This window comes from Sceloporus undulatus, chromosome 3 (assembly GCF_019175285.1).
Source record: "Sceloporus undulatus isolate JIND9_A2432 ecotype Alabama chromosome 3, SceUnd_v1.1, whole genome shotgun sequence".
NCBI lineage: Eukaryota > Metazoa > Chordata > Lepidosauria > Squamata > Phrynosomatidae > Sceloporus > Sceloporus undulatus.
In genome coordinates this window covers 193,986,689-194,012,473 of record NC_056524.1, presented here as the reverse complement: position 1 = coordinate 194,012,473, position 25,785 = coordinate 193,986,689, and the positions used below count along the sequence as shown (strand labels likewise).

At 39.5% G+C, this 25,785-nt stretch overlaps 1 protein-coding gene and 1 long non-coding RNA gene across 2 annotated transcripts in view; both read left to right on the top strand.

The window, feature by feature from the left end:
• The window catches only part of LOC121925919 (deleted in malignant brain tumors 1 protein-like), a 123,206-nt gene that overhangs the window by 79,957 nt on the left and 17,464 nt on the right, over window positions 1-25,785 (top strand). The window contains 8 exon segments of the mRNA XM_042458485.1: window positions 4,220-4,252; window positions 5,523-5,555; window positions 6,801-6,836; window positions 12,118-12,144; window positions 15,453-15,482; window positions 17,626-17,773; window positions 19,387-19,574; window positions 20,887-20,916. Coding sequence (XP_042314419.1) covers window positions 4,220-4,252; window positions 5,523-5,555; window positions 6,801-6,836; window positions 12,118-12,144; window positions 15,453-15,482; window positions 17,626-17,773; window positions 19,387-19,574; window positions 20,887-20,916 — 525 coding nt within the window.
• LOC121925797 lies at window positions 22,950-25,785 on the top strand. The gene is made up of 3 exons (XR_006102959.1): window positions 22,950-22,978; window positions 24,159-24,173; window positions 25,664-25,785. It is a non-coding gene; the product is annotated as an uncharacterized LOC121925797 (long non-coding RNA).

The following is a 25,785-nucleotide window of genomic DNA, read 5'->3' as shown; positions in this document are numbered from 1 at the left end:
AAAGATCTTTCCTGCTGCTCCCAGAGTCCTACAGGAAGCAAGGCAAGAAGGACCTGTGCTGCCCTGAAAGACCTTCCTGCTTGCATTGGACTTTACCACAGGAAGGAAGAGCAAGTAAGACTTTCTGCTCCCTCAGGCCCACCTCCTGCTTGCATTGGACTCTTCCTCTGAAGGCCCGAGCTGGCAATTGACTCTAACTGCTTTAACACCTCAGAAAGAGAGCCAGCTACACCTCTCCCTTTTTTCTTTCCTGTCTCTGCCTTTGTCACATCTTCCCCCGTTAATCACTGGGCAGTGAATCCTATCCTTCCCATGGCTCCCCACATTTCTCCTAACCTGATCCCCATTCAGCCTCTCCCTGTCTCCCTGTTTCCCTTCCTCTATTCCCTCTGGAACTGCCGCTCTGCTGCTCCTAAAGCAACTGCAATTCATGACCTTTTTCTCTCTAAATCATTTAAGCGCCTCGCTCTCACAGAAACCTGGCTCCCAGCCCATGATACTGCAACCTCCGCTGCCTTTTCTTTTGGTGGTCTCTCCTTCACCCACTCCAGCCGTCCTGAGGGTCGAGGAGGAGGGGTTGGTATCTTGCTATCTAACTCCTGCCAGTTTCAAGTTCTATCTTTTCCCCCCAGCTATCATTTCTCTTCTTTGAGTTCCGTGTTGCAGTTATCTATCGCCCTCCTGGTTCTGCCACCCAGTTTCTCTCAGACTTCGAATCATGGCTGACATTCTTTCTTTCAGATTCAGTCCCCACTTTGATCCTAGGTGACTTCAATATCCACAATGATGATTCCAATAACCCGACAACATCTTGCTTTAACTCCAACCACATTCCAACTCTTCAACTCATTCTCTCGGTCACTGTCTTGACCTGGTTCTTGCTGCAAACTGCGCCATTTCTGACTACCTGGCACTTGACTTTCCACTTTCTGACCATCATTTAATGTCCTTTGCTCTCACTTATACTCCTCCTCCTCGTCACACTATTCAATGCCATTTTCGTGATCTTCAATCTGTTGACTCTAACCATCTTGGTCAGACCCTGGATTCATCTCTCTCTTCCCTAAATCTTGGGGACTCTGCTGACTCAGCAATGTCTCTATTTAACTCGACTCTTTCCTCGACTCTTGACCGCTTTGCCCCTGTCTCTGTACGCACTTCTTCCTCTAAGACTAGGCCTCAGCCCTGGCTTACTCCCATCATTAAGTTTCTCCGGTCCTGCTCTAGAGCGGCCGAACGTCTTTGGAGAAAGTCCAAAGAGTGGGCTGATTTTATCCATTTCAAATTTGTTCTTTCTTCCTTCTCACGCGCCCTCTCTATGGCTAAACAGAATTATTACAAATCATTGATCTCTGCCAATGAGAGGTGCCCGCAGCGTTTGTTCTCCACCTTCAACACTTTGCTTAAACCTCCCTCTCCTCCTGTCTCTTCATCTTTCTCTCCTAATGACTTTGCTAACTATTTCATCTCTAAGATTACCACTATTCGCTCTGAGATAGTTACTCCTGATTCTTCTTCTGCTCTTAATCTTCTATCGCCTTCGCCTAACAAATTTTCTGTCTTTCCTCCTGCCTCTTTGGATGAACTCTCTACACTTCTGAACTCTTCCAAACCTGCAACCTGTTCTCTTGATCCAATTCCTACTCGTCTTCTAATCTCTATAGCTCCCTCCTTTCTGCCTTCGCTTCTCCGTATCTTCAATCTCTCTCTCTCTACAGGCTCCTTCCCATCGGACTTCAAACATGCTCTCATTTCCCCAATTCTGAAAAAACCTTCTCTTGACCCCTCCTTTCTGTCTAGCTATCGTCCAATTTCTCTTCTTCCCTTTCTTTCTAAGGTTTTGGAATGGGTTGTTTATTCACGCTGTCTTGAGTTTCTTGAAGCCAACTCCATCCTCGATCCCTTTCAGTCTGGTTTCCGCCCAAGGCATTCCACAGAGACAGCTCTCACTAAGATCTCGAATGACCTTTTACAGGCCAAGGCTAATGGCCTTTACTCTGTTCTCATCCTTCTTGATCTGTCTGCAGCCTTTGACACCGTTGATCACTGTCTTCTAGTGGATATACTTTCTGACCTTGGGTTCTCAGACTCTGTCCTCGACTGGTTTCGATCTTATTTGTCTGGCAGATCTTTTGCAGTGGTTGCAGGAGGTCAGACTTCATCTCCTGTTCCCTTATCTGTTGGAATTCCCCAGGGCTCTGTTCTGGGTCCCCTTCTGTTTTCTCTCTACACACTGTCCTTAGGAAAACTCATTAGCTCTCTTGGCTTTTCCTACCATCTCTATGCCGATGACACCCAGTTGTATCTTTCCACACCCGACCTTTCTCCAAGGCTTGAACAGCAAGTTTCATCATGTCTCACAGCTGTCTCGCAGTGGATGCGCCATTGGCGTTTGAAGCTCAACATGTCCAAGATGGAGCTTTTTGTCTTTCCTCCTAAGCCCACCCTTCAACACTCCTTTTCTGTCTCTGTGGACAACATTTCTATTCAACCAGTCCAGCAAGCCTGCAGTCTTGGTTTTATCTTTGACTCTTCTCTGTCATGTATCCCTCAGATCCAGACCACAGCCAAGGCTTGTAGATTCTTTTTATACAATATTGCCAAAATCCAACCATATCTCTCCGCCTCTACTGCCAAGATCCTGGTCCATGCCCTAGTGGTCTCACGACTCGATTACTGTAATGTCCTCCTGGCTGGGCTTCCTCTCTCTCACCTCCATCCTTTAATTTCTGTCCAGCATTCAGCTGCACGCATTATCACATCCACCCACCACTCTGACCACATCTCCCCTGTGTTGGCATCCCTTCACTGGCTCCCACTCCCTTTCTGCATTCAGTATAAGCTCCTGCTGTCAACGTTTAAAGCCCTCCATGGGCTGGCACCTCCTTACTTATCAGACCTTCTTTCCCCTCACCTTCCCACTAGGGCCCTCCGTTCTGGTAGTCAAGGTCTGCTGTCCCAGCCCAGGATTTCTTCTGCCCCATCTCGGATTCGCCCCTTTTCACTTGCTGCCCCTCACTTCTGGAACCTTCTTTCCCCGCGAGCAAGAGCCATCACTTCCTTAACCAGCTTCAAAACAGAGCTGAAGACCATCCTCTTTAGAGAAGCGTTCCCAGGCATTGCATAATTGTCACTTGCTATTTGATGTTCTTTTGTTGTCTGTTTTATTGAATCATTTCCTGTATTGCTATGTATTTTATATGTATTATCTTACTAGAAAGGCCCCTTCCCCTCCACCACTCCCTTCTCCTTCTGTGTCGTGTCTTTTTAGATTGTAAGCCTGAGGGCAGGGAACCGTCCAATTAAAAAGATTGTATGTACAACGCTGTGTAAATTTACAGTGCTTTATAAATAAAGGTTATAATAATAATAATAATAATAACATTTTAAAAGCAGTTGAAAAAGTGAAACAACAGAGAATTAACTGGGACTGCTCCTGCCAAGTCAGGATCATTGGAAAGCATGCAATCTTTCCATTCTCTCACAGCCACAACCCACCAGTTCACCCTAAAACTAAACTGGGGCATCCAGAGCATATTTCCCATTCCATGCAAAAATGCAATAGACTGCTGGATTTAACCCCATTATATTAGGATATTGCCATTTCATATTTTACCCTCACTAAAAACATGTCTATTTCTGTTCCCCTCATCGATCCATAATACACTGTAACATATTCAGATTTCTACTACCTTGTACAATTTCTTAATGCTAAAAACGTGATAAAATGTATTTTTAAATAAAGCTAATTGCTCCCTTATACTCTTTTGTAAACAAACTGTGTTGTGCAGCTAGAAAGCATAAAAGTCCTTTACTTGCTACCAAGATTACTGTTGTATCCTGGCTTGAAAATGCCATAATTTGTAATTTGGAGAAATGAAATTTACACTTTATCTTCCTCTAATTCATGTGCTTGGAATTGCTTTATGTTTGGAAGAGTGCAACTAGATTGCACTTGTGACAAATGTCCTACATATTAGGTCTTTATGAATCAAAATCATAATTCACTCTAACCAGTGTAGAAAGTGGATATACTGCAGTATTGCTTTTACTCTTCTTTCTTTTTGAAAGTAAAGTATGTGTATAGAACTTTTTGATCAGAAACATTTTCTATTACATATTAAGTACATCAGCTCAAGGTCCAGTTTTTATTTCAGTGGAACTGTACTTACTGCAATCTTTCTTTTCTTTTCTTCCCACCCCTATACTCCCTTTAAAGTACCAAGTCCTGTATACATACCTTCTACAGCTGGTAAGTAATATAATTTCTTCTCCATTAAACAATACTACATCTTAGTTGTAAGTATGCCACATTCTCTAATATGGAAATTTGCAAATGTTCAGCAATGTGTTGTATCACTTGACTTGCCAATAACAACATTCACTGCCTCCGTGGAAGCACATATTATAGGAATCCATGACATTTTCTCCTTCCCTCCAGACAGTGGCAACAGGTGGTTTCCACATTAGTGGAACAGTAAATCCAGATTTTACCTTGAATTTGAAAGGGATCTTCAAAAAGGCTGAACATATTTGTGGGATATTCTTCATTTCCTTGGATAGGTCTGTTATAATTTGGGCTCCTGGGTGGATTCAACTTCTCACATGATAGCCAGCTTCAGATTTCCACCCCACCCCACCTCACAGCTCATACATCTATTGGACCACTTTAAATGATGTAGCTCCTTCCTATGGAGTCCTGGGATTTGTAGTTTTACAAAGTCCATAGCTTTCTCTGCTAAAGATTGCTGGTGTCTCACAAAACTGCAAATCCCAGGTTTTGTAGGATGGAGCCATAGCAGTTGTAGTGGTGTATAGACAGGATAAATAGGAGAATAACTGAACCCTGGAGCAGAAAAACCAATATTATTTCTAAAAGGGTATAAATACCCCACTGAAAAGTCTGCAAATGCAAAGGGTGAATATCTAATGATGATAAAAAATTCAAAATTCAAAGCCAGAGTAACTAAACCCTGGAAGAAAAAAGCCAGTAAAATATCAAAATGGGTACAACCCCCCTTAAAATTATGCAAATACAGAAAATAAACTATATAGTAATAAAAACACAAGGCCAGACGCATTTCGACTACCATCTTCCTCAGTGGTCTGCCATCGGAAAACACATATTTGCATGTAGCAATGAAAATAATTGTATGGTTGGGGGTCACCACAAGATGAGGAACTGCATTAAAGGGTCACAGCATTAGGAAGGTTGAGAACCACTGATTATATATATATATATATATATATATATATATATATATATTAAAAAGCTATGGTTAGAACAGGGATTGCACTCAGGATGCTTCACAGCCCACCTTCAGTACAGCAAAGTTAGAACAAGAATGGGAAACAAATGGTCCTCAAGATGCTTTTAGATTTCCAACTCTCATCAACCTTTAACTTTGAATATGCTGGCTAGGGCTGAGGAGGGTTACATTTACACAACACCTGTGGGGAGGGGCAGAAAGTGGGGACAAACGTATATTTGGCTTGAAGGTTTTATTTCCTTTTGTTTATAGAACTGGAAATCACAACCTCTGCTGGACCGACAGGTAAAGAATGACACCAGCTCAATTTTTATTTTGTCTGGGGTATAGGCAGAAGAATGGATTAGAAGGTAAATGCTTTAACAGCTCTAACAAAATCCTAACCTGATATTAGTTACTAGTATACTATTGCTAGCATACTGTATTTGTTCCTGAATCCTTTGATGATGACTAAACCCTTTACTGGTGAGTCTATATTTTTACTTTTCCTCCAAAAGTCTAAAGAATATCTGTTTTGTAGAATCATAGCATGATGAATAATAAGCTATCTAGTTGACAACATTTGTTTGCAGATTTATTCCTGTTTGGTTGATGTTAAATCTATATAGGCTAACATGTGGGAAGCGGTTAGACACTGGCACCCTGTTAGATATTTCCACCAGCCTCTGCGTATGGAGGGCAAATTGCTGGAGAGCCTCTCCTGTCTATGAAGGCTTTTTATACACTTCAGAATACTAATGTTCTGGAAAGAAGAGCCTCTTCTTTTCAGGTAGAAAGTAAAGGAAATACACATGGTATGGTGGGATAAGCATGTTCCTCTTCCACCGGTCTTCAGTGATAGAGTGCTCCATTGTTGGAAGTCATCCCATCCTAATCCTAAAAAAATGATCCCTCACCCCTGGATCTGCCTTGACATCCCTCCAAATCTCAAACCCCCATCTTTGCTCAAGCTTTGATTGAATCCTGCTTGATCCATTAGCCTCAGCTCCTAGAACTGTTCCACCAATTGTTCTTAATAATTTGTAAACATTCATATCAAAGGTGTGAATCTTGCTTGATGAGATTTGCATTCTATGATCTTTAGAATCATAGAGTCTCGGGGGATTGTCTTTGGAAATGCTATCGATGCCTTCATCATTGTCACTAGAAAGTCCTGTTGCAGATTTAAATCTGTTCCAATTTGTCTCCATCTAGTGTTTTGTCATTTTGCTCCTTCAGTCTTAACTGCTACTCTTGAGAGGGAGGGAAAGCCTGCAGAATTAAGGCCCTTTCACATGCCAGAGTTATGGTGCTATGATTCCACTTTACCTGTCTGTCAGTACTTATTAAATCCTATGATTTTCAGTTTAAGGGAGGGTGTTTCACAAACCTCTCCCCCCCCCCCCCCCCAAAAAAAAAAATTTTAGGAAGCCAGTGCGTCTGGGAATGTTTCCACAGGCTTAACATAAAAATTCCATTTTCATTAACACAAAAACTGCATTTAGTTTAACATATCTCTTCATTCTTTTTTTCCCCCTTTTCCTCTGCCAGAAATACCAGCAACAGTTGCAAAAAACACCTCCACTGGTAGGAAACATCTTCTACATACATTAGAAAGTATCTGTTCAACAATTAATTTTGACATCAGTTGATTTTAGATTTTACTGCACAACATTTCTTGCTTTCCTCTTTTTCCTTCTTCTTGAACTAAGTTCTGGCACAGATAGCAGCACAGCTGGTAAGCAGCCTTTGACTCATCTCCATATTATAGTAGTAAATCTTATATGGAGCACAAAAAGGAAGGATAAAAGCACCTCTATGTTTTGGTTTCTTGTTAATAAAAAAACCCTTTATACCATTTGGACTTTTTATGCAATTCATTTCATTCTGTCTGTGGCTGTTAGGAATTTGCCCCATTTAAAAACTGCTTCTGTGGTAACTGATCATGCTGTCACTATGACTATAAATGCCAAAATATTTTTTTTACTTTTTTATAAGTGTATGCATAACATATTAAAGCACAATAAAGTTTCATTCTGCTTATATTGTGCATAATATGGCCACTTGGAAGATTCACCTGGAGAGTGGTGGATTTTCCTTCCCTGGAGAATACAGGGCATGGATGGCCACCTCTGAGAAATGTTTTTTTCTTTTTTCCTTTTCCTTTCTTTTTCCTTTTTTTGGATTCCTGCCTTGGCAGAAGTTGGAGTAGATGTCCCTTGGGAACCCTCCCAGCTCTATGATTCTGTGACTTAGATTTGAGCCATCAATGTCCAAAGTCCTAAAGTATGGAGAGAAACCAGCTCCAGAACATATGCAGAATACAAAACATTATAGAAAAAACAACACAGTCAGCAGGATTGATGGGACTCATCCCTTATCATTCAGTCATCTTTCAATACCAAGAGACTTACAAGCACAATGTATACTTAGAAGTCATCTCCATGTGTTCAGTTTAGCTTAATCCCAAGTAAGTGTGTATAGCGTAGGCTGAATACAGGCTCTGGCCTTCCTGGAACTCTTCTCCAAGAGTTCAACTATAATAGCTGTCTTAAATTGTGTGTGTGTGTGTTTTCCTGGTCATTTGGTAAACTTCTGCTTGAAAATTCCTGATGGTGTTCAACTATGTAGTGGCCTTGGTTATCTACTTTTGCTTGATTATTGTAGTCCAATGGGTTCTCCAGCCTCCTAACTCTCCCTGAATTCTGGGGTCCATGTTTTATAAAGTTAGTGCTTTTTATAAAGTACTTAACATCATAGTGAACATGTGTTAAAAATTCTTCTCTGTAAAATGAAACAGGTGGTGCACTACTTGAATCCATCTTTTTGCATACAACCAGATGGGTATTTGAAGAAAATCCTCAAAATCTGACCAATTTTGCTTTCTTACCTTGTTCTCGCTTAGTTTGCACCTGTATCAAATCATGTCATTCTAACATATTGCCCAACTGTGCATTTTCAAATTTTGCACAACAATGATATATATTGCACAGTGTTTGTTGCACAAGTGGTTCTGCAAAGCAAGATGATGGCATCTTGCAGAAGTGATACATTTCAAACTAGCTTCATCCTAAGTCTTGTTTTTGTTGAAGGCAAGCATGTCCTCTATTATTTAAAGCCAAGCAAGTATGTCTTCTATTTAAATAGTGAATTGCAAATTTGATGAGTCTAATCAGTTAATCATTTTGAGCTGGTGAACTGGGGAGAGACATTTTCCCTTCAGTTTTTAATTTGTTTGTGGGGGGGGTATCATAAAAGCTTTTCGTTCTTAAAACATATAAGTAAATACATTGCTTGGCTCCATATGTGTTCTCAGAACTGCTGCTGCAATTTTATTTCCCCATGATTAATTCAGGAAGATCTTGTTGGATTTTCACACACATGGAATCTAGAAATGCATGGCTGGTTTTAGCCTAATGTGAAAACTGTCCACCTTGTTACAAGGGTAACAGAAATAAAGGCTTTAAACCTGAGAGAAAACTCCCAGAGAAAACCATCACAGATGTTTCTGCCTGATTTAAGAAACATAAAACCAAGAGTGGGAGGATGAGAAAGACTGAATCTGAATGACTGCCAGTGGTACAACATGGAAACTTTTTATGTTTCCAGAGAAAGGAAGGAAACTCCCCTCTTGTGTCTTTCCTGGGTGATAGACACATACATATACCCCAGGCCAAGCCAGCATCTTATTGTCTAGCCTAGAGGAAAGCAACTCAAGAGGTGGTACCAGTTAGCTCAGGCCCTGGAAATGCTACCATGCCACCAAGAAAAAAAGATGGCATCAGGAAGATAGCAGCTGCTCAATTCTGTCCCCCAGCTGGGTTCAAACAGGTACCCTGGGTAAATCTGGGGATGCGTAGTTTTCTTAATGGCTACTCCTGAAAATGTAGAAAACCCTGATATGCAACTTGAACCTTCATTTTAAAATATCAGTACATCTGTTACTGAAAGTTTTGAATCATTTTCTAACCACTCATACATTTCTTTCTTTCTTTTTATGTTTTGGAAACTTGTTATTATTGTTGTGTGCCTTCAAGTCATTTCCAATTTATGGTGACCCTAAGGCACATCTATCACAGGGTTTTCTTGGCAAGATTTCTTCAGAAGTTTGCCATTGCCTTCCTCTTAGGCATAGAAAATGTGACTTGCCCAAAGTCACCCAGTTTCCATGGTTGAGCATGGATTCAAACCCAGATCTTCAAAGTCATCTCTCAATGCTCAAACACTACACCATCCTATCTCCTGCTATTTTATGGAATTAAAGACTTCTGTTTCTTGTAAATTTTTATTCCTTTGTTCTTTTAATCCTGTTATAGTTTGCTAATTTATTGATGAATTGACCTAAATATTCTGAAAATTCTTGCTTATAAATTAAAACATTTTTCTGAGAATAAATATTGAAGATTAACCTTTCCATATTACTTATTATATTTTGTGGAAAGAGAAGCATTGCAGCAATAGGGATTCATTTTTTACCTCAATACTTAAAGATTCCATGAAAATATTTTTTTTCTTAATAGCTGCTCATACTACATTAGGATCTGTTTCAGAAACCAGTGGTAAGCATGGCAGAGCATCTATCACTCCTATCTTCCTATATGAATCTTTCTGAGCAATAAGATCTCTAGCAGAGGCTCTTCCCAATACCAACTTGGTCATATCTGGTGTTTCTTGTACAGAAATTGCTGTTTTCTGTGCAACATAACCCTGTGTGAATTTTGCATAGAATAACCTCTGAACTGTGATTAACCTTTGAAGACTGTGTGATTTTGGAAACCTATTGCTTTTTTGAGAAGAAACTTAGTGAATAATTACATCCTCACTCTACTACTACTATTATTATTTTACTAGCTGAAATGGAGATTTACACATATTCCTTTCCTCTTGTCTAGAGCAGAACTCACCAGAATTGTGGAATTTACATTCTTGACTCCCACCAGGAGATAATCCACAAAAACTGGAGAATAAGGGCCGGGCCCTGAGGTCTGAAAACCCTATGGACACCCCATTCTTGTCTGAATGTAAAATTGCCATTTTTTTCTGCACCTTTTCCTAAAAAACAATACAAGCAAACATATGGATAAGTCTTAGTCACATTCTGAATCAAAGATGGATAATATGAAGTCCAAAGAGAAATAGAGAGAGAGGGAGGGAGGGAGAGAGGGAGGGAGAAGGTTAGTTTTTCCCACCAGAAGGATTAATTCAGTAATGCAGGGAGCAACTTTCCCTGTACAGATGACCTGAAGAAGTAAATTACTATTCTGAATGAAGTCCTTTGATAAGGACAGTCATTCTATCATGTTAGTACTTCTTCTTCATTGTTTTTTATTTGCACATACAGGGGTACCCCGGGTTACGAAATTAATTCGTTCCGCCGCCGCTTTCGTAACCCGGGATACTTCGTAAGGCGAAAAAGCCATAGGCGCTAATGGGGAAAAGCCGCGATTTCGTGTGAAATAGCGCCGAAAAGCACCAAAAAATTTTTCGTAACCCGAAATAACCTTCGTAACCCGGAACAGTTTTTTTGAATGGATTTTTTTCGTAACCCGGAAATTTCATAAGGCGGCGCATTCGTATCCCGGGGTACCAGTGTACATATTTTTATTGTATGTACTCCCTTAAAAACAGTTGATCTTATAATGAAGAATGATAGCTAATTTCTTGACTATGAAATAAAATATATCTTACAAGAAGGCACACAGAAGTTGCACTTTGTAAAAATTGGTGTACAGGAGAAATGCTTCAATTCTGCTTACTTCCCATGATTCACTTAGATGTTTAGTGACAGTTATGTTTCCTTCTCACCTTCCTCAACTTTTTTTGTAATTTCTTTTCCCCCCAATATCATTTACAATATATACAAGTTGCTTTGCTCATACAGATGTCTCCAATCATTTATACAGTGGTACCCCGGGTTACGAATGTAATTCGTTCCGCGGCGCCGTTCGTAACCCGAAATCTTTCGCTAGCCGAAAAAGCCATAGCCGCTAGCGCTGGAAAGCCGCTTTTCGTGCGAAAAAGCGCCGAAAAGCACCAAATTTTTTTTCGTAAGCCGAAAAAAAAACCATAACCCGAAACAGTTTTTTCCTATTTATTTTTTTCGTATCCCGGAAATTTCATAACGCGGTGATTTCGTATCCCAGGGTACCACTGTATTTTACATTTATAAATTTTTCCTTCCTCAACCTTGAACAATGCCACGTCACCTGTTAGTCGTACGTTTGCATTCTGAATGTTGGTTTACATAGGAAGTTCTTAAAAGGGTATCATTTTCTCAGAAGAATTACTTTAATGAAATACTCAAGTACTAAAATATAAATATATCCAGTTTCATTTGTGCTGAAGCAATTAAGGATAGTATGTCAACAGTGAAAAGGGTTCAACTGAAATAGCAAATATCCATGAAGAGAAGTATCACGCAAATAAACTGCAGAAGTGTTCATAATACCCCAGTTCAATTCTATTCAAAACTAAAGTAGTATACTAAACATTACATGTTACCTAATACTTGGCATTTTCATCTCATCTAAATGCCAGCCCAACTTTATATTGTATCCTGTTGAGATTTTCCTGACCAGTTTCCTCCTGTCTCTGGAATACAGTATGTATCTGATATATTTATGAACATTGCACTGAAAACTTAGCCTTAGAAATGATCGCCACAAGAGGAATCTCTACATCCTTGGTATTCAAAATAGTGTAATGACATGATTTTTTCTGTTGCAATTCACTTTCTGTTTGGTTTGAGTAATATTCATGCAGAGTTATCCTCTGTTCTTACAAACTTGTCACTATATAATACTTTGAATAAAAAATGGGTCTAAGTGGCATTTACATTTTCTGATCAATGTTCACCTTTCTTTATTAGCAGCTGAAGAAAGCACCACAGCTATAGGTGAGTCCTATTCCTTCTTTTCAGATTTAGGTGGGGAAAATGTCCCTTCATTACAGTACTATTCCCAGTATGCCTCATAACTGGTTATAGTGGCTAAGGGATTAGGACAGGCAGACCACCAACAACATCTGAAGGGCTACAAATTATTCACTTTGTGATTTCAATCCCAAGCCCAGATCATTCTCAATTGTCATGGAATGTCAACGGTGTGTTTCAGATGCGCCAGTAGTACGTACTAGGTACGTACTAGGTTTAGGAAAGGGTGTCCTTTCCAGACGCCCTAACCCTAGTACGTACCTAGTACGTACAAAATGCTGGCGCCCTATACACATGGGCGCCCCCATTTTGACATCGTGGACGCTTAGGGTCTGCACGTCGCGATGCAGAAATGATGCCACATGTGCACCATTGGCACCTTGTGGCGTCATAACCGCACCGCAAAAAGAACTCGCTTTTTGCAGGTTCTTTTTGCGGCGCCAGGGAACCGCTCGGTTTGTCCGCTGCGATTCCCTGGCACACAAACACGGGCACTGGCAGAGCGCTCTTTTTGGGCACTCTGGAAAGTGCCAATGATATTTATTAAAAATTTCAATAGGAATTATATATATATATTTTAAAAATTCAACACCTCAAGCTGGTAGTGTTTCAGAAATGCATTTTTGAGAATTTGGAAAGCTGCAGGTATTTGAAAAGAAAAGACTGCAGTGCATTGCTTCACTGTTTGCGTTTTATTTGCAGAAGAAATTCAGGAAAAATCCTGGATCAGAGATCCTGGAGCCATGTGGAACAATACCATGGCTCCATTCCCAACCCCTCCAAACCAGCCTTTTAGGACCCTTACCACTCCTCACCACTGGTGGACAACTGTCCAGCTATGTTCCTATGCACAGTGATGCAGCATACCTTGAGACCTTCCAGGGTCTTCCATATCTCCTAGAAGATGACATGATTGCTGGATATCTTGCTGTAACAATATAGTTGGAAGCTTCTCTGCTGCCCTCCCTCCACGCTTCACTGGCAAAGTGATGGCCATTTTGTGGAGTATGAAGCAGATTAAAGATTAATTAGTAGGCAACCTTATTTTGGTGGGCAACCTTATTATGCAAGGTCAGTAAAGAATTCTACCCTCCATATTGACAAAAGTAAAATAAAATGACTCATACAGGTGTAAGCTGGATTTATGCCTGCATTAGTCACTAATATAATGCCACCCACAAATGAAAGAATAAGGGCTGGTACAGATTGGCACTTTGTACACGCGGTGGCAGCTGAGTATTCGCATGCTCAAAGCCCTTACCATATCACCCAGTTGCCATCATGGCATGTGCCAATACACATGGGGTGCACTATGATGACACATGCCAGGCGCAGTGCCCAAACAGTGCTGCATGGAAAGGGCATCATGATGCCGTGTCGTGGTGCTTATGATGCCCCTTCCAGGACACAAAAAGAAGCTTTTTGGTGCTTCTTTTTGCTCCTTCCAGAGGCTGTGGCATGTGGTAGCCGCGGCCTTCATCCGGGGTTCAAAGGGGAGGCATTGAGTCACCTGTCTATAGAGGTCCATAGTCTTTGAAAAAGAAGCTTTGTTCATTTTGTGAGGAAGTAATGAAAATGCCATTATGTGAACATAGTTTGTTCCCTGTATCTTTTATCCCTTAAATGAAAAAACAGCAACACAACTTTAGCTGCTGGTGAATCCAAAAATTGATAGTCTGGTCTTTATATTTGAAAACCTGCTGAAAACCTCAAGGAAGACATATTATTTGTGTCTTTCTTTCCTAGGCTCGATACAGACTGGTGCTTTGCACTGGCCTGGGGCTGATTTTAGGGCTCCATAGGGCTGGGCATCAATATGTGCCCAGCCCTGCAATCAGCACCTGTGCACCATCTTGCCACAGCCCTGTCCACACAGGGCATGCAACAATGACGCAAGGGTGTCTGAGCACCCAAACGATGCTCATTGGAAGAGGCGTCATGGCACCAACTCACGGTGCTTATGACTCTTCTAAAAAGAAGCCTCTCTAGGCAGCTTCTTTTTAGAGAGCACGTCGGTGCCATGTCATGCGGCTGGTGAGGCACCGATGAGGGGCAAAGACAGGCAGCATGGAGCCACCTGTCTGTATCCCCCCTTAGTTAGTTAATTATATTGCATTAGTCAGTTTTAGATCTAGTGACACATAAAACCAGAGCACCATTAACAAACATTCAGAGTATTTTACACTGAGAGGCTGAAGGAATAATTAAAGAGGAAGCTATCCAGGCCTCTCTTGAATGCATGTGCATAAAAGGCAAGGCACCAGTTAATAGGAAGGATATTTGGGTTCCTCTGCACATACGGACCTAAACAATTAGGTTAATAGTGGACACTCAAAAAGATTCCTTGAAGCAGATATTATTGGGAAAGCAGAGTTTTGTGAGTGAAGCATGACTTCATGTTATGTGCTCCTAGGCTAGGTTACAATAATTAAGACCACAGCACTTTGAATTTGAGTCATATTTTCCCACTTAATAAATAGTTGGAAATGCATATTAGTTGGATATGCACATACCTAATTTCAAAAAGAAACCATTTGATACATATACAAAAGATGTATATAACATTTTGGATTGGCCTTTAGTACCTGCAAGTGCCAAAATGGCCTCACCAGTGCTCTGGATTTGTATAATTTTTATGTTTTACCTTCCCTGAAGCAGAAAAAGAGCTGTAGGATGAAGCATTCTAAATCTTGCCTTTTCTCCTCTTATTTCTGTCTTTAAGGAATTTATTGCATTGTTTAAAAAGTGACTTACAGCTGCCGTATTCAGTTCTACTTTGGGATACATCTAGATGTTATTGCATGCATTTTGCTGCTGATGCCACCGGCCAAGTGCAGCCCGGGTAACTTCCGGCTAGAACCTGAGTTCAGACGGCCTCTTTTCAAAACCAGGAAGCTCCCAGCTTTGCAAATTGGCTGGCTGAGCTCGGATTCTAGCTGGATGTTACCTACGCAGCACTTGGCTAGTGGCATTGGTGGCAAAATGCATGTGATAATATCTGGCTGTATCCCAAATTAGAATTGAACTTGGCAGCAGTAAGTTATCTTTGTTTAGCAATGTGATAAACTCCTTAATCTGATTCTCTGAATAACTGGGTGCTTTGAGGATTTCTCAGTTTTGATTCTAAAACCTAGATTATATTCTATAAAGCAGAACATCCCTCAGATAGAATATATTAGAAGAACAAACTGTTTCAAATGGCACTTTAATGATAAATTATTTTGAAAAAGACTAATGCTTTATTTTCAATGTTCATTTTTCTTTTTGAATAGCTCCCCCTACAGAACGCATGACTACATCTGGTAAGTCCACACTGCCCTTTTAAATCCTAAACCCAAATCATCCCTCAAAGTCATAGTATATTCCTCCACTTCCTTGATAATTATATTCCTTATTTATCCAGGCTGGGATTCAAAGCATCTTAAAACAGTTAAAACATATACAACTTTAAAATGTTATCATCCAAAAGTTTAAAATATAACTGAACTGTACATAAAATTAAATGCAGCTAAAAACAAATCATTAAGATGAACAACAAAAATAACAACATAGTACATGAAAAACCCTTTCTCGCTGAGCAGTCAACCCTCAAAGCCCTGTCAAGACAAAAAGGGTTTTGCCTGCTTATGGAAGGATAGCAAGTAGGATGAAAGTTTAACCTCTTCATGGAGGGAATTCCAAAGCTTGGGAGCAGCCACAGAAAGGCCTTCACCCCTGTTACCACCCAGATGATCTCACAACATAGGCATGGTACAGAGCACCCCAAAGGGGTGACCTGCCGGTGGCCTATTTCCCTCTGGAGGGAAGCCACAGCCGCCGAACCATGCGGCTTCCCTCCAGAGTAAAAAGAACCAGGTATTTCCGGGTTCTCTTTACAGTGCCAGAGTGACGTTGTGAGTGCACCACTGGTGCACTCGTGACATAAGCGATATGCAGGGCTGTGTGGATTCTGCACAGTGCTTACGTCACAATAGTGGTGCCCGTGTACACAGGATGCCACCATTAGTAAGCCGCCACTCAGTACTAGGGTTAGGGATAGTGCGGTTGGTCCCTAACCCTAGTATCGCATAGTCCCTAATCCTAGTATTGCTGCCGCCACAACACAAAGTGCCAATTTGTATTGGGCCATAGGCACGTTGATATAAAGACATATGATCCTTCAGATAACCTACACCTGAGCTGTATAGGATTTTATAGGTCATAACCAGCATACAAGACCAACAACACTCCAGCATTTCAAATTGTGGCCAGAAACAGACTGGTAGGTGGTGGAGCTGTTTCAACAAGAAACTTGTGTATCCTCCCTGGAGCCATTTAACACTCTGGATCAGCTGAAGTTTTTGAACACTCTTCAAAGACAGCCTGATACACAGCACATTACAGTAATCCAAACAGTAATCCAAATGAAAATCATTAGCCATTTAAAAAAGAGTCACAAAACAGTCATTACCTCTCACACTAGTTGCAATATTTATGGGACTGTATATACCTTAAAAATTGAAAAGTTGCATAGATTCCTTTAATAAAGGATTGTACTGGATCTCTTTACTGGCCTGTTCCTCCATGAGGGGAAAAAATGGAAGAATACATCACAAACTGCTATTTGTAGGATGCATTCCTAATGCTCAAATGTATTAGACAAGACCAGAGTTTGAACATAATAAGTTACAAATAACAGACTAGTTGTAGTTCATTTAAAAAAAATTAACAGTTTGACTTAATTGTCCCCAAATAATTTCTTAATATTAAAATTGCATTTTTAATTTAAAAAAAACTACACACTGATTACTTTTTTGTTGCTTTTTAAAAACTTTTTTAAAAATAAAAATTGGAAATTACCACTCTGGATTCATATACAAATGCTCTTAACTTCAAATGAAACAAAATGTATATTGAAACTGTAAAAAAAAAAAAAAAAGGACCTTGAGTCTCTGTTGGTAAAAAGTTGGGATATATATAAAATTAATAATAATAATAAATTTTTGCACACACAGAAAGGTGCTGCTGATATCACTCATATATAGATTTTCAAATGTAGTTTTGTTCTATGTTACTCAAAAGGCTAGTCAACGTAGCTGATGCTGCTTGTAACATGTAATTTCATAGCTCTGATCATTTACTTTTTAAAAGAAATTTTGAAAATTCTAGGCAGGATTTAAGACAAGCCAGCCACAATTTGATGAATTCCCTTTCAAGGTTATTTTGAATGCATTAACAGGTTTCGAAAGAGAAGTTTTATATTTTCAGACTTCTTTGTCTTGATCAGTATCCTTGCAGCCATATTTTGAAGCAGTTGAGGCTTCTGGACTGTCTCTTAACTGTTCCTCATATCTGCCTTTATCAATTGTTCATGCATAGGTGATGGAATGCTACTAGAGGATATTATTTCTAGAATATGACAATTCAGTATGGCTCTGTACAAAAAGTTCCTTCTATGTTATTCAGGTTCTCTTTGTGGAGGCATCCTCACAGCTCCATCTGGATATATCGATAGCCCATACTACCCTGGAAATAATGTGAAGAATACGTGCATCTGGGAAATTCAAACAGCATCCTATTCTCACATAGTCTTAGATATTTACTACGTCAACAAGTATGTAACAGTAACTGGCAGTATTATATTTCTCTGTCCCATTCATGGATTGACTTCTTGCTCTGTTATTGCAGCCACTGAAGTGTTCCATACAATGTTCTTGTTCTCTTTGAATATCAGCTGAGATGAAGGATTGGATTTAGGTATAGATGTTTAGATGGCTTGTCTTTTGATGGCAGCAGCAGTGATATATTTGCAATGTTGTACTCTTCTCTGTAGCTACCATGACTCTCTTTGGAATGGCACTAAAAAGGGATGGTGATTTGAAGGGGGGGGGGGAGTGATCATGAGAAAAGCCATGCAAAGGCAAAAAAAAAAAAAAAGTTAAAATATATATATTTAAAAAACTATAAAGTTGCCATTGATGCCATGAGCAAATATCTCTTATCAACCCCCCTTTTGGCCTGTTACTGCTTTGATTTCATGCCACAGAATTACCAGTGCCTAAAGTAGAATGATCTAGTATCTCCAATAGCATGAACCTGTTTTGAATGGAAGGTGCACTCTAGAATACTCTCTGTCAAGGCTGTGTTTGCAGAGGAACATTGGTAGTAATGGTGATTGCTTGTGGCGAGATAGCTATTTTCTAGGAAGCTTTCAATAATTATCTGTCATCCTCTCTTTGAAGATAATGTCTGAAGGGGACTCATGGGTTCCAGAACACAGTTTGAATCAGCCATGTCCAAATAATTAATTATTTCCAAATTGTGATAGAATCTAATTTGATCTAGTCTAAAATGAAAATTGGAATGCAATTTTCCTTGTTATTTTACAGTTCTCTGAAATTTTGCATATTCTTAAACTTTTTGCGTGTACCAAAATGAACACCACATTTATATTTTGAGATAAAATGCATTTAGAAATGTGTACTTAGAATAAGATGTTTAGGAAGGTACATTTTCTGAGGAAAATACATTCCAGTTGTACTTAACCACCTATTTAAAAACAAAGTTTCATGAAGAATTTTTGAGGGTAAAGTGAGTGCACTTCGTATGAACATATAAAGGATTTGACATGATTTTGGATGTGAATACCTGCTCCTGTGTTATCAGGCTGTCCAGATTAAACTGACGTTTAATTAAATTAATTTAAATTAATTAAACTGAAGTTTAATCAGTCACCATGAGTACCTCTGCTTCTGCTGAGCTCAATGTGATTGTTGACATGACAAGGCTTTACTGCAGTTTGCTTAATCAAGCATTAAGTTTCACAGACTACTCTACTCTAATATTCTAAGATAATCAAATTTTCAGAATTCCATGAACAACTATAACTTCTCCAAGGAAAACAGAATAGCATTGGCCAACCATTCATAGTGCAGGGTTCTCCTATATATATATATATATATTTAAATATTTGGGTGAAAATATTTGGCTGAAAGCTACAGTGTAAGAGGAAGCAGTGAATTGAGGCCCATGAATACCAAAATTTAAGGCAACAGAGAAATTTGTCCCAGATTTTGCACTGAGAACAGTCTGTTGGGCCTGTTGGGAAAAGAAAGATGGTGACAGAGTATCAAAATATTGGTCTTGAAAGAAGAAATGCTTGTTTTGAAGAAAAATAGTTTTTACTTGACTAACATTTAAATCAAATCTACCAAATTACTCCCACAGTCTAAACTGCCATAGTGATTACATCGTGATCTATGACGGTAGTTTTGGTGCAAAACGACTTGGAAGAGTTTGCTTTAACCCTTATCATGTCTACACATCAACATCAAACATAATGACAATTGTGTTATACAGAAATTCCTATCAGGCATTACCACTATTCTCTGCTTATTACTATTCCAGTTCACAAGGTAAAAATCTTACATTTTCTTTCTCCAATAAATCAGTGAACGTGTGATTAGTTAATGAACAATTCTTTCCTCCAAAGTTAGAAATCTCTCTGAGTAACCCAGAAGGGAAACTTTTTTTCAGACATACCAAAAATGCACCTGTTGTTGTTGTTGTTGTTGTAAGAAAACTATGAGTGCCTTTCCAGTGTAAAAGAACACTCTGGATTCAAATGTCTAGAACAGGGGTGAGCAACTACAGCAGGTCCAAGAGCCAATTTTCTGTCCTAGAAACCTCTAAAGTCCATAGGACATCATTTCCCCCCTAGCAATGCAACTGGCACACTCACTCCAATTTGTTTAGTCTCATCTTCCAAAATGCAATATGATAAGGGATGGGTTGTTTGAGAAGAAGCCAGAGGGAGGCCTTGCATTGAACAAGGAGGAGAAGAAAGGGCATATTTATGAGAGGGTAAATTGCTGACTAATGTGAATAATCAAGATTGGGACTTTATCAATGCCCCCTTTGAATTATGATTGAGGGAAGAAGTAGAAGTGTACTTCCAGTGAACTGCAGATAACAACACAACAAAACTCTTTGTTTTGATTCCTCTTGTGATTGAGCACTAGATTAATCATGTGCTTGTTTTCATCAAAGTGAAAATATGGGGAGTCCCACAATATGACAAAATAGCACCTCCTGATCCCTAGAGGGTTTTGGGGGCATTTTCCCCCTAGAATTAATCACTTATGAATATTGTTTATGTTTAGAAGAAAGTGAAGAGAACCAATAGAAATCTGAATATACATTCTTAGAAAAGCTTATTTTCTTTGTGGTTTGTATTCATGATCCTTATGAATTCAATAGTGTATGGAATACATAGGGATCATAAAAGTCTCCCGGTCCTGACTTTCCAGGCAGCAGCTGCTGAGAGCAACAGGGATCTGTCCTCGTGTTGATCAGCCACAATGACTGATGCTTCCATCACCTCCAGCAAGCCATCTTCAGTGTGACAGTCAGAAGCAGCCTTTGGTGGAAGTGAGAGTTGTGACAGGACCCTGCTTTTGACAATTGAATCAGAGATGTCCTGCAGGAGGGGAGTGAAAATGTCGGTCATCTGCATCCCAATCATTAGGAAAAGAAATTCCTGTCACCTACAGTGGCTGCTGCCCAAAACATAAGGGTGGAGTGGGGCTTAGTCTGGGAGATGCTACTTGGCTATGTAACAAAGCAACTGATCTACAATCACACCCATTATTTTTAATATTTAACTTTTACAACCAGTATTAGTATGTATCGAGTTAATCTGTTCATTCACTCTGCTTATATTTCTAGCAATTACTGTTCCTCCAGCAATAAATGAAAGTAAGTCATCACCTTTTCTGCTGAGGCAACTAATAATTATAAATGTATGATGAGGAATGTCCCAGCAGCCATCATGTGAATACAGTGCCATAGTTGCAACTCCTCTCCTGCCATAGTCACAACTCCTGTCCGAGTAATCCCATGTTATTCAAAAATGATCTCACTGTATTGAAAAATCAAATGGTGTGTCTGAACAGCATACCCCTCTGACATGCTGAACAATAAAATACTTCTTACTTATCTTCAACCTGTGCCCCTAATCCAACAAGACACACATAGTGCACAGACCATTTAGCCACAGGGCCAGTTAAGGACATTTTGGAACTCGTGGTGAAGGACAAAATGATGTCCTTTTCCATTGCACATAGAGGAGCTGACCTGTCTGCCAGCTGAATATTCCTGCAGCACTGGTGATAGGGCAATATTTCCCACTGTACTTCAAGCAGCAGACTAGCTTGCTCATTGCTCAAACAAATGTTACAATGAAGAAGCAGTGGTGCCAGTATTCACTAGGCAATCAGAGCAACATGTGTGTCAATATGATACCTGCCCAAATGAAATGCAAAGCATAATGACCTTTTATATTTATTTGGACAAAGTGTAGTTCAGGAGCTGCACATCTGTTTTTGCTGTCCTTGATGCCTCTAGACTTTCCATTTTTGATACAAGAGGGGTGAATTTCACTTCTTAGAACTCTCCAGGAGTGGAGGATTACATTCTAAACTGATTGCTGGCCAGTGTCATACTGTTTAACTTTGACCTGCCCAAACTTTCAGTATCTGAAAAACCAGAGGGACCACTTCTGGACTTTTTCTTGGTTTTGGATTTTTGGCCATTCATGCAGTCCTAGGAGGACTCTGAGGAATGAAATTGTTCTCTGGCCCTGCCCCAGTTACTCACCTTTGTTTTAGCTCTTTCATTCAGACCGAAGACCTGGGAAATGCAATAAATCAACATGCTTTGAAGATTTATTTATTTATTTAGGATTTATACCCCACTCTTCAGCCACAAAGGCTCTCAGAGTGGCTTATAAATGGTTAATTAGACAGTTTCCTGTCCTCAGGCTTGCAATCTCAAAAAGAAAGAAAGAAAGAAAATCTAAAAATAAAAAAGCTAGAATTTTTTTTAAAAAGCTAAAAAGTTGAAGGACTTGTGGCACTACAAATCAAGCTACATTGTGCAGTTATTCCACCTTTTCCTCCTCAACTGATTGTCTTATAGGAAGTAATGCAGATGAAACAGTAAGGAAATGGATAGGTCTAGAAGCAGGGGAAGGAGTTCCAAAGGTGCTAACCTAATAGTAAGTAAGTGGATGCCCACAAAATTCTGTGAAAGAGGCACAATAAACACATGTCTGGAAAGTTGTTAGGAAAGCCTTGGCTGAGATCCTGCATGGGGAGATGTATCTATGATGATGGATTTTCATTTCCCAATGCTCCTCCAAAAGCCTACCTTTGAAGCCAAGCAGCCCCCCTGCAAACCGGAATTTCTGGGCCACTGCAGGATCCTGCTGCAGCTGCCTCTCACACCCTGCGTCATCACTCACTCATGTACTCTGAATGTCCTTTGTCCCTGAGCTGCTTGGTTTCAAAGGTAGGTATGGGGAGCATTTTTGATCATTGGAATGATACAAAGACTGTACAAGTGAATTTGTATAATGACAGTATCCTTAGTTGGCCTTGTGACATTGTAATTACTGAACAAGATGTAAGCCTTCATTTATGATGCTGTCTAAATATCCCAAAGGCATCAGATCCCATCCAATCTTATAAGCTAAGCAGGGTCAGGCTTAGTTAATACTAGGATAGGGGACCACACAGGAATATCAAGTGCCATATTTCAAAGGAAGGAAATGACAAACCTTCCTTGCCCAAGAAAATCCTATGAAATTCATGAGGTCACCAAAAGTCAACAGATGACTTGAATATGCACATTCCATGTATCTCTCCTTATTAGCACCATTTCAATGTATTATTTCCATTGTGATTATATATGTAGTTAACTTACTGCTTCATTTTACTTATATTTTCAGCTGTTACCCCATTGCCAGCAACAAATGGACGTAAGTTATCACAGGTTTTCTTACTTCTTTTTCTGCATTTGCTGGTATATATTTCTTTAGCAATAGTGTTACTTTCCTGTAGCAAAGAAAAATAGCAATAGTTTTGCTAGAGAATAGGCTCCAGTTAGGAATAGGCTTCTATAATTTAGAAGGAATAATTTCAGAATGGAGGCGGCCATTCCAAAGGAACAGAACTAATATTAAGGATATTGCATTATAAGGGCACGGGGACAAAGGAATACAGAATACCGTATATACTCAACTATATGTCTACCTCATGTATAAGTCGACTTCAGGTTTTCAGGCCAAAATTATGGATTTTGATATGACCGTTGGATAAAATTAGGGTGAAACATAGGGGCATGCAACAAAGGATGTAAAGGATGAAGGGAAGGAAAACAATGCCAAAGAACTTACAAAATTCCAGCAGGCATTACTGTTTTTGTTCATATTAAAGGTTGAATGGATGAGTGAGCAGAAGTGTGGGGGACAGTGTGTCCAAGATAGATTACACTCTTGCCTTTCACCAGGGGATGCTTCCTTTTAAAAATAAAAGTTAAAATATGGTACTTACATTGACCTATGGATGAGTCAACATAGGTTTTTTGAATCAATTCTTTGACTAAAATTTCTAGACTTATACATGAGTATATACAGTAGATTTAATATGATCAGAGCATTCAGTTTTTGTCAGAGTTTAGCTGGTGTGTTCTGTGCCCACTGCTCTTAACAAACTATTTTCAAGCACAGCCCACACAGCAGCACAGTATTCTAATTTGGAAGTAACCAATGCATGCACTACTCTGACTAGGTCAACTATCAGGTAGGTTGTAGAAATTTCAGTTACCTTCCACCATGCCATTGAATGTCACATAAAATACATCCATCCAAGATATGTTACACAGAAGAAAGAAAGAAAGAAAGAAAGAAAGAAAGAAAGAAAGAACAAATTGACCATTCCTGTTATCTTCCATTGATACTCAGGCTCTGGACATCAAATTTTATATAAAACTTTGTATAACAAAAAGGTAGCAAGATGGTTAGCACCATTTTCAGATGAAACATTTGGCTTTCTACAGTTGCAGTTTACTGCATATTTAAAAATAAGTCTGACATAGATAGACTCATACCTACTTTTTATTCTTTATTTTCCTATGTATTATCCCATTTTCAACCTCAGTCACTTCTGGCTCTGGTAAGTTACATTTCTTTTATTACTAATTATGTATATAAACCATGATCACAGAGATGTAGAAACATTACAGGTAAACCACAGTGAAATAAATAAATAAATACATGCATCTTTAGAATGCTTGGCTCCAGGGCTATTTGAAATCTCAATGTTCACAGATCCTCCAAAGCACATATACAGAGAGAAGGCAAAACCCATACTCAAAAATTGCTTGAAACTTTTAATTTCAAATACTGTACATCGAAATGGTACATTGGACAATACAATTGACAATTAAATATATACTTTTTTAAAATAATGTAGCTGAATTTGGGCTCATCTAGGCCATAGTCTTCAGTTTTAAAAAAACCTTTAAGAAAGCCAATGTACTCAGATCAGCTTCTCTGAGGTTTCTTATTTGAATTACTAAATTCTTTCACACATATGTGTTGGATTACTCAACAGTCCTCAAAGTCAACTGAACAGGAAGATAATGTCATTTTAATGTATCCAGCTGCAGGAGCATACCTGGATAGTGCTTGGTCATACCCCAGGCACTAAATAGCCACTAAATGTCCATAGAGGGAATGGCATCACTACGGGGTGCAGTGGATGTGGCCAGCAATGGGTAACACCCCAGAAGAGTGGGCCCTCCCAGCTTTCCACAGTGGTGGAGGCCTCACAGAGAGACCTCCACCTTGGCAAAAGAGAGAATCTAGAACACCTCTGCTTGCTGCAGCTTGCTGCTGTGGCACAGGCCTCCTAATAAGGAGACCACCTCCATTACAGCAAAGGAGAGAGCTAAGAGGGCCCTTTTGGCCACCAATGCCCCCCAGCAACTCATACACATACTGGATGACACAAGGGTTTGGGATGCCACTGTTTAGGGATTGCCCAGACAGCAAAGTGATAGGTGGCACAACTTGGCAAATGGGAGAGGGAGTACAACAGTGACTAGTGGAGCTTTACACTCTGCCACATCAAAGTAGGATCTCAGCCATTATACTCTGCTGTTCTTCCACAAACCATTTCTATGAATCTTCCAAGGAGAAAATTGACTGACTTTTTGCCCTATACCCTACCAAAATGATGGTACTTGGGAAATTTTGTAGTCTTATTTATACAGCAGATGTTTCACATTTTGTTCTTTTCATGTTTTGATTTTGCTCAGGAGTGCAAAGGGAATAAATTTCATGGGAACAAATATTATAATCCACCTGTACAAATATGTTGATGTTTTAAAAATAGTAATATTGAAAAATAGAACAGGTCATGTGGGCTGAATCCCACTGTCTAATGGTAATTGAATTATGACTTGAAGACTGATACCCAAAACAATCATTGTTTTCTTCTTTACAAGAATAGGAAACGTAACAATTTCCCCAACAAGTGATTTTTTTTTCTTCTTGGGGGGGGGAATGATGACAAGGGTAAAAGAGTGCATTGGAAATGTAAATCCTCTCTGCTTTAGCCAGTTTTTAATTATATACTAAATTTTGTTTTGTGGTTTATAGTAAACCAATGTGGTGGAAACCTCTCACTTGCTTTTGGTTCCCTCTCTGGGCCATATTACCCTGGAAACAATGTCAGTATGCAGTGTGTCTGGGAAATTGAAGTGAGCCCCTTAGATCACATC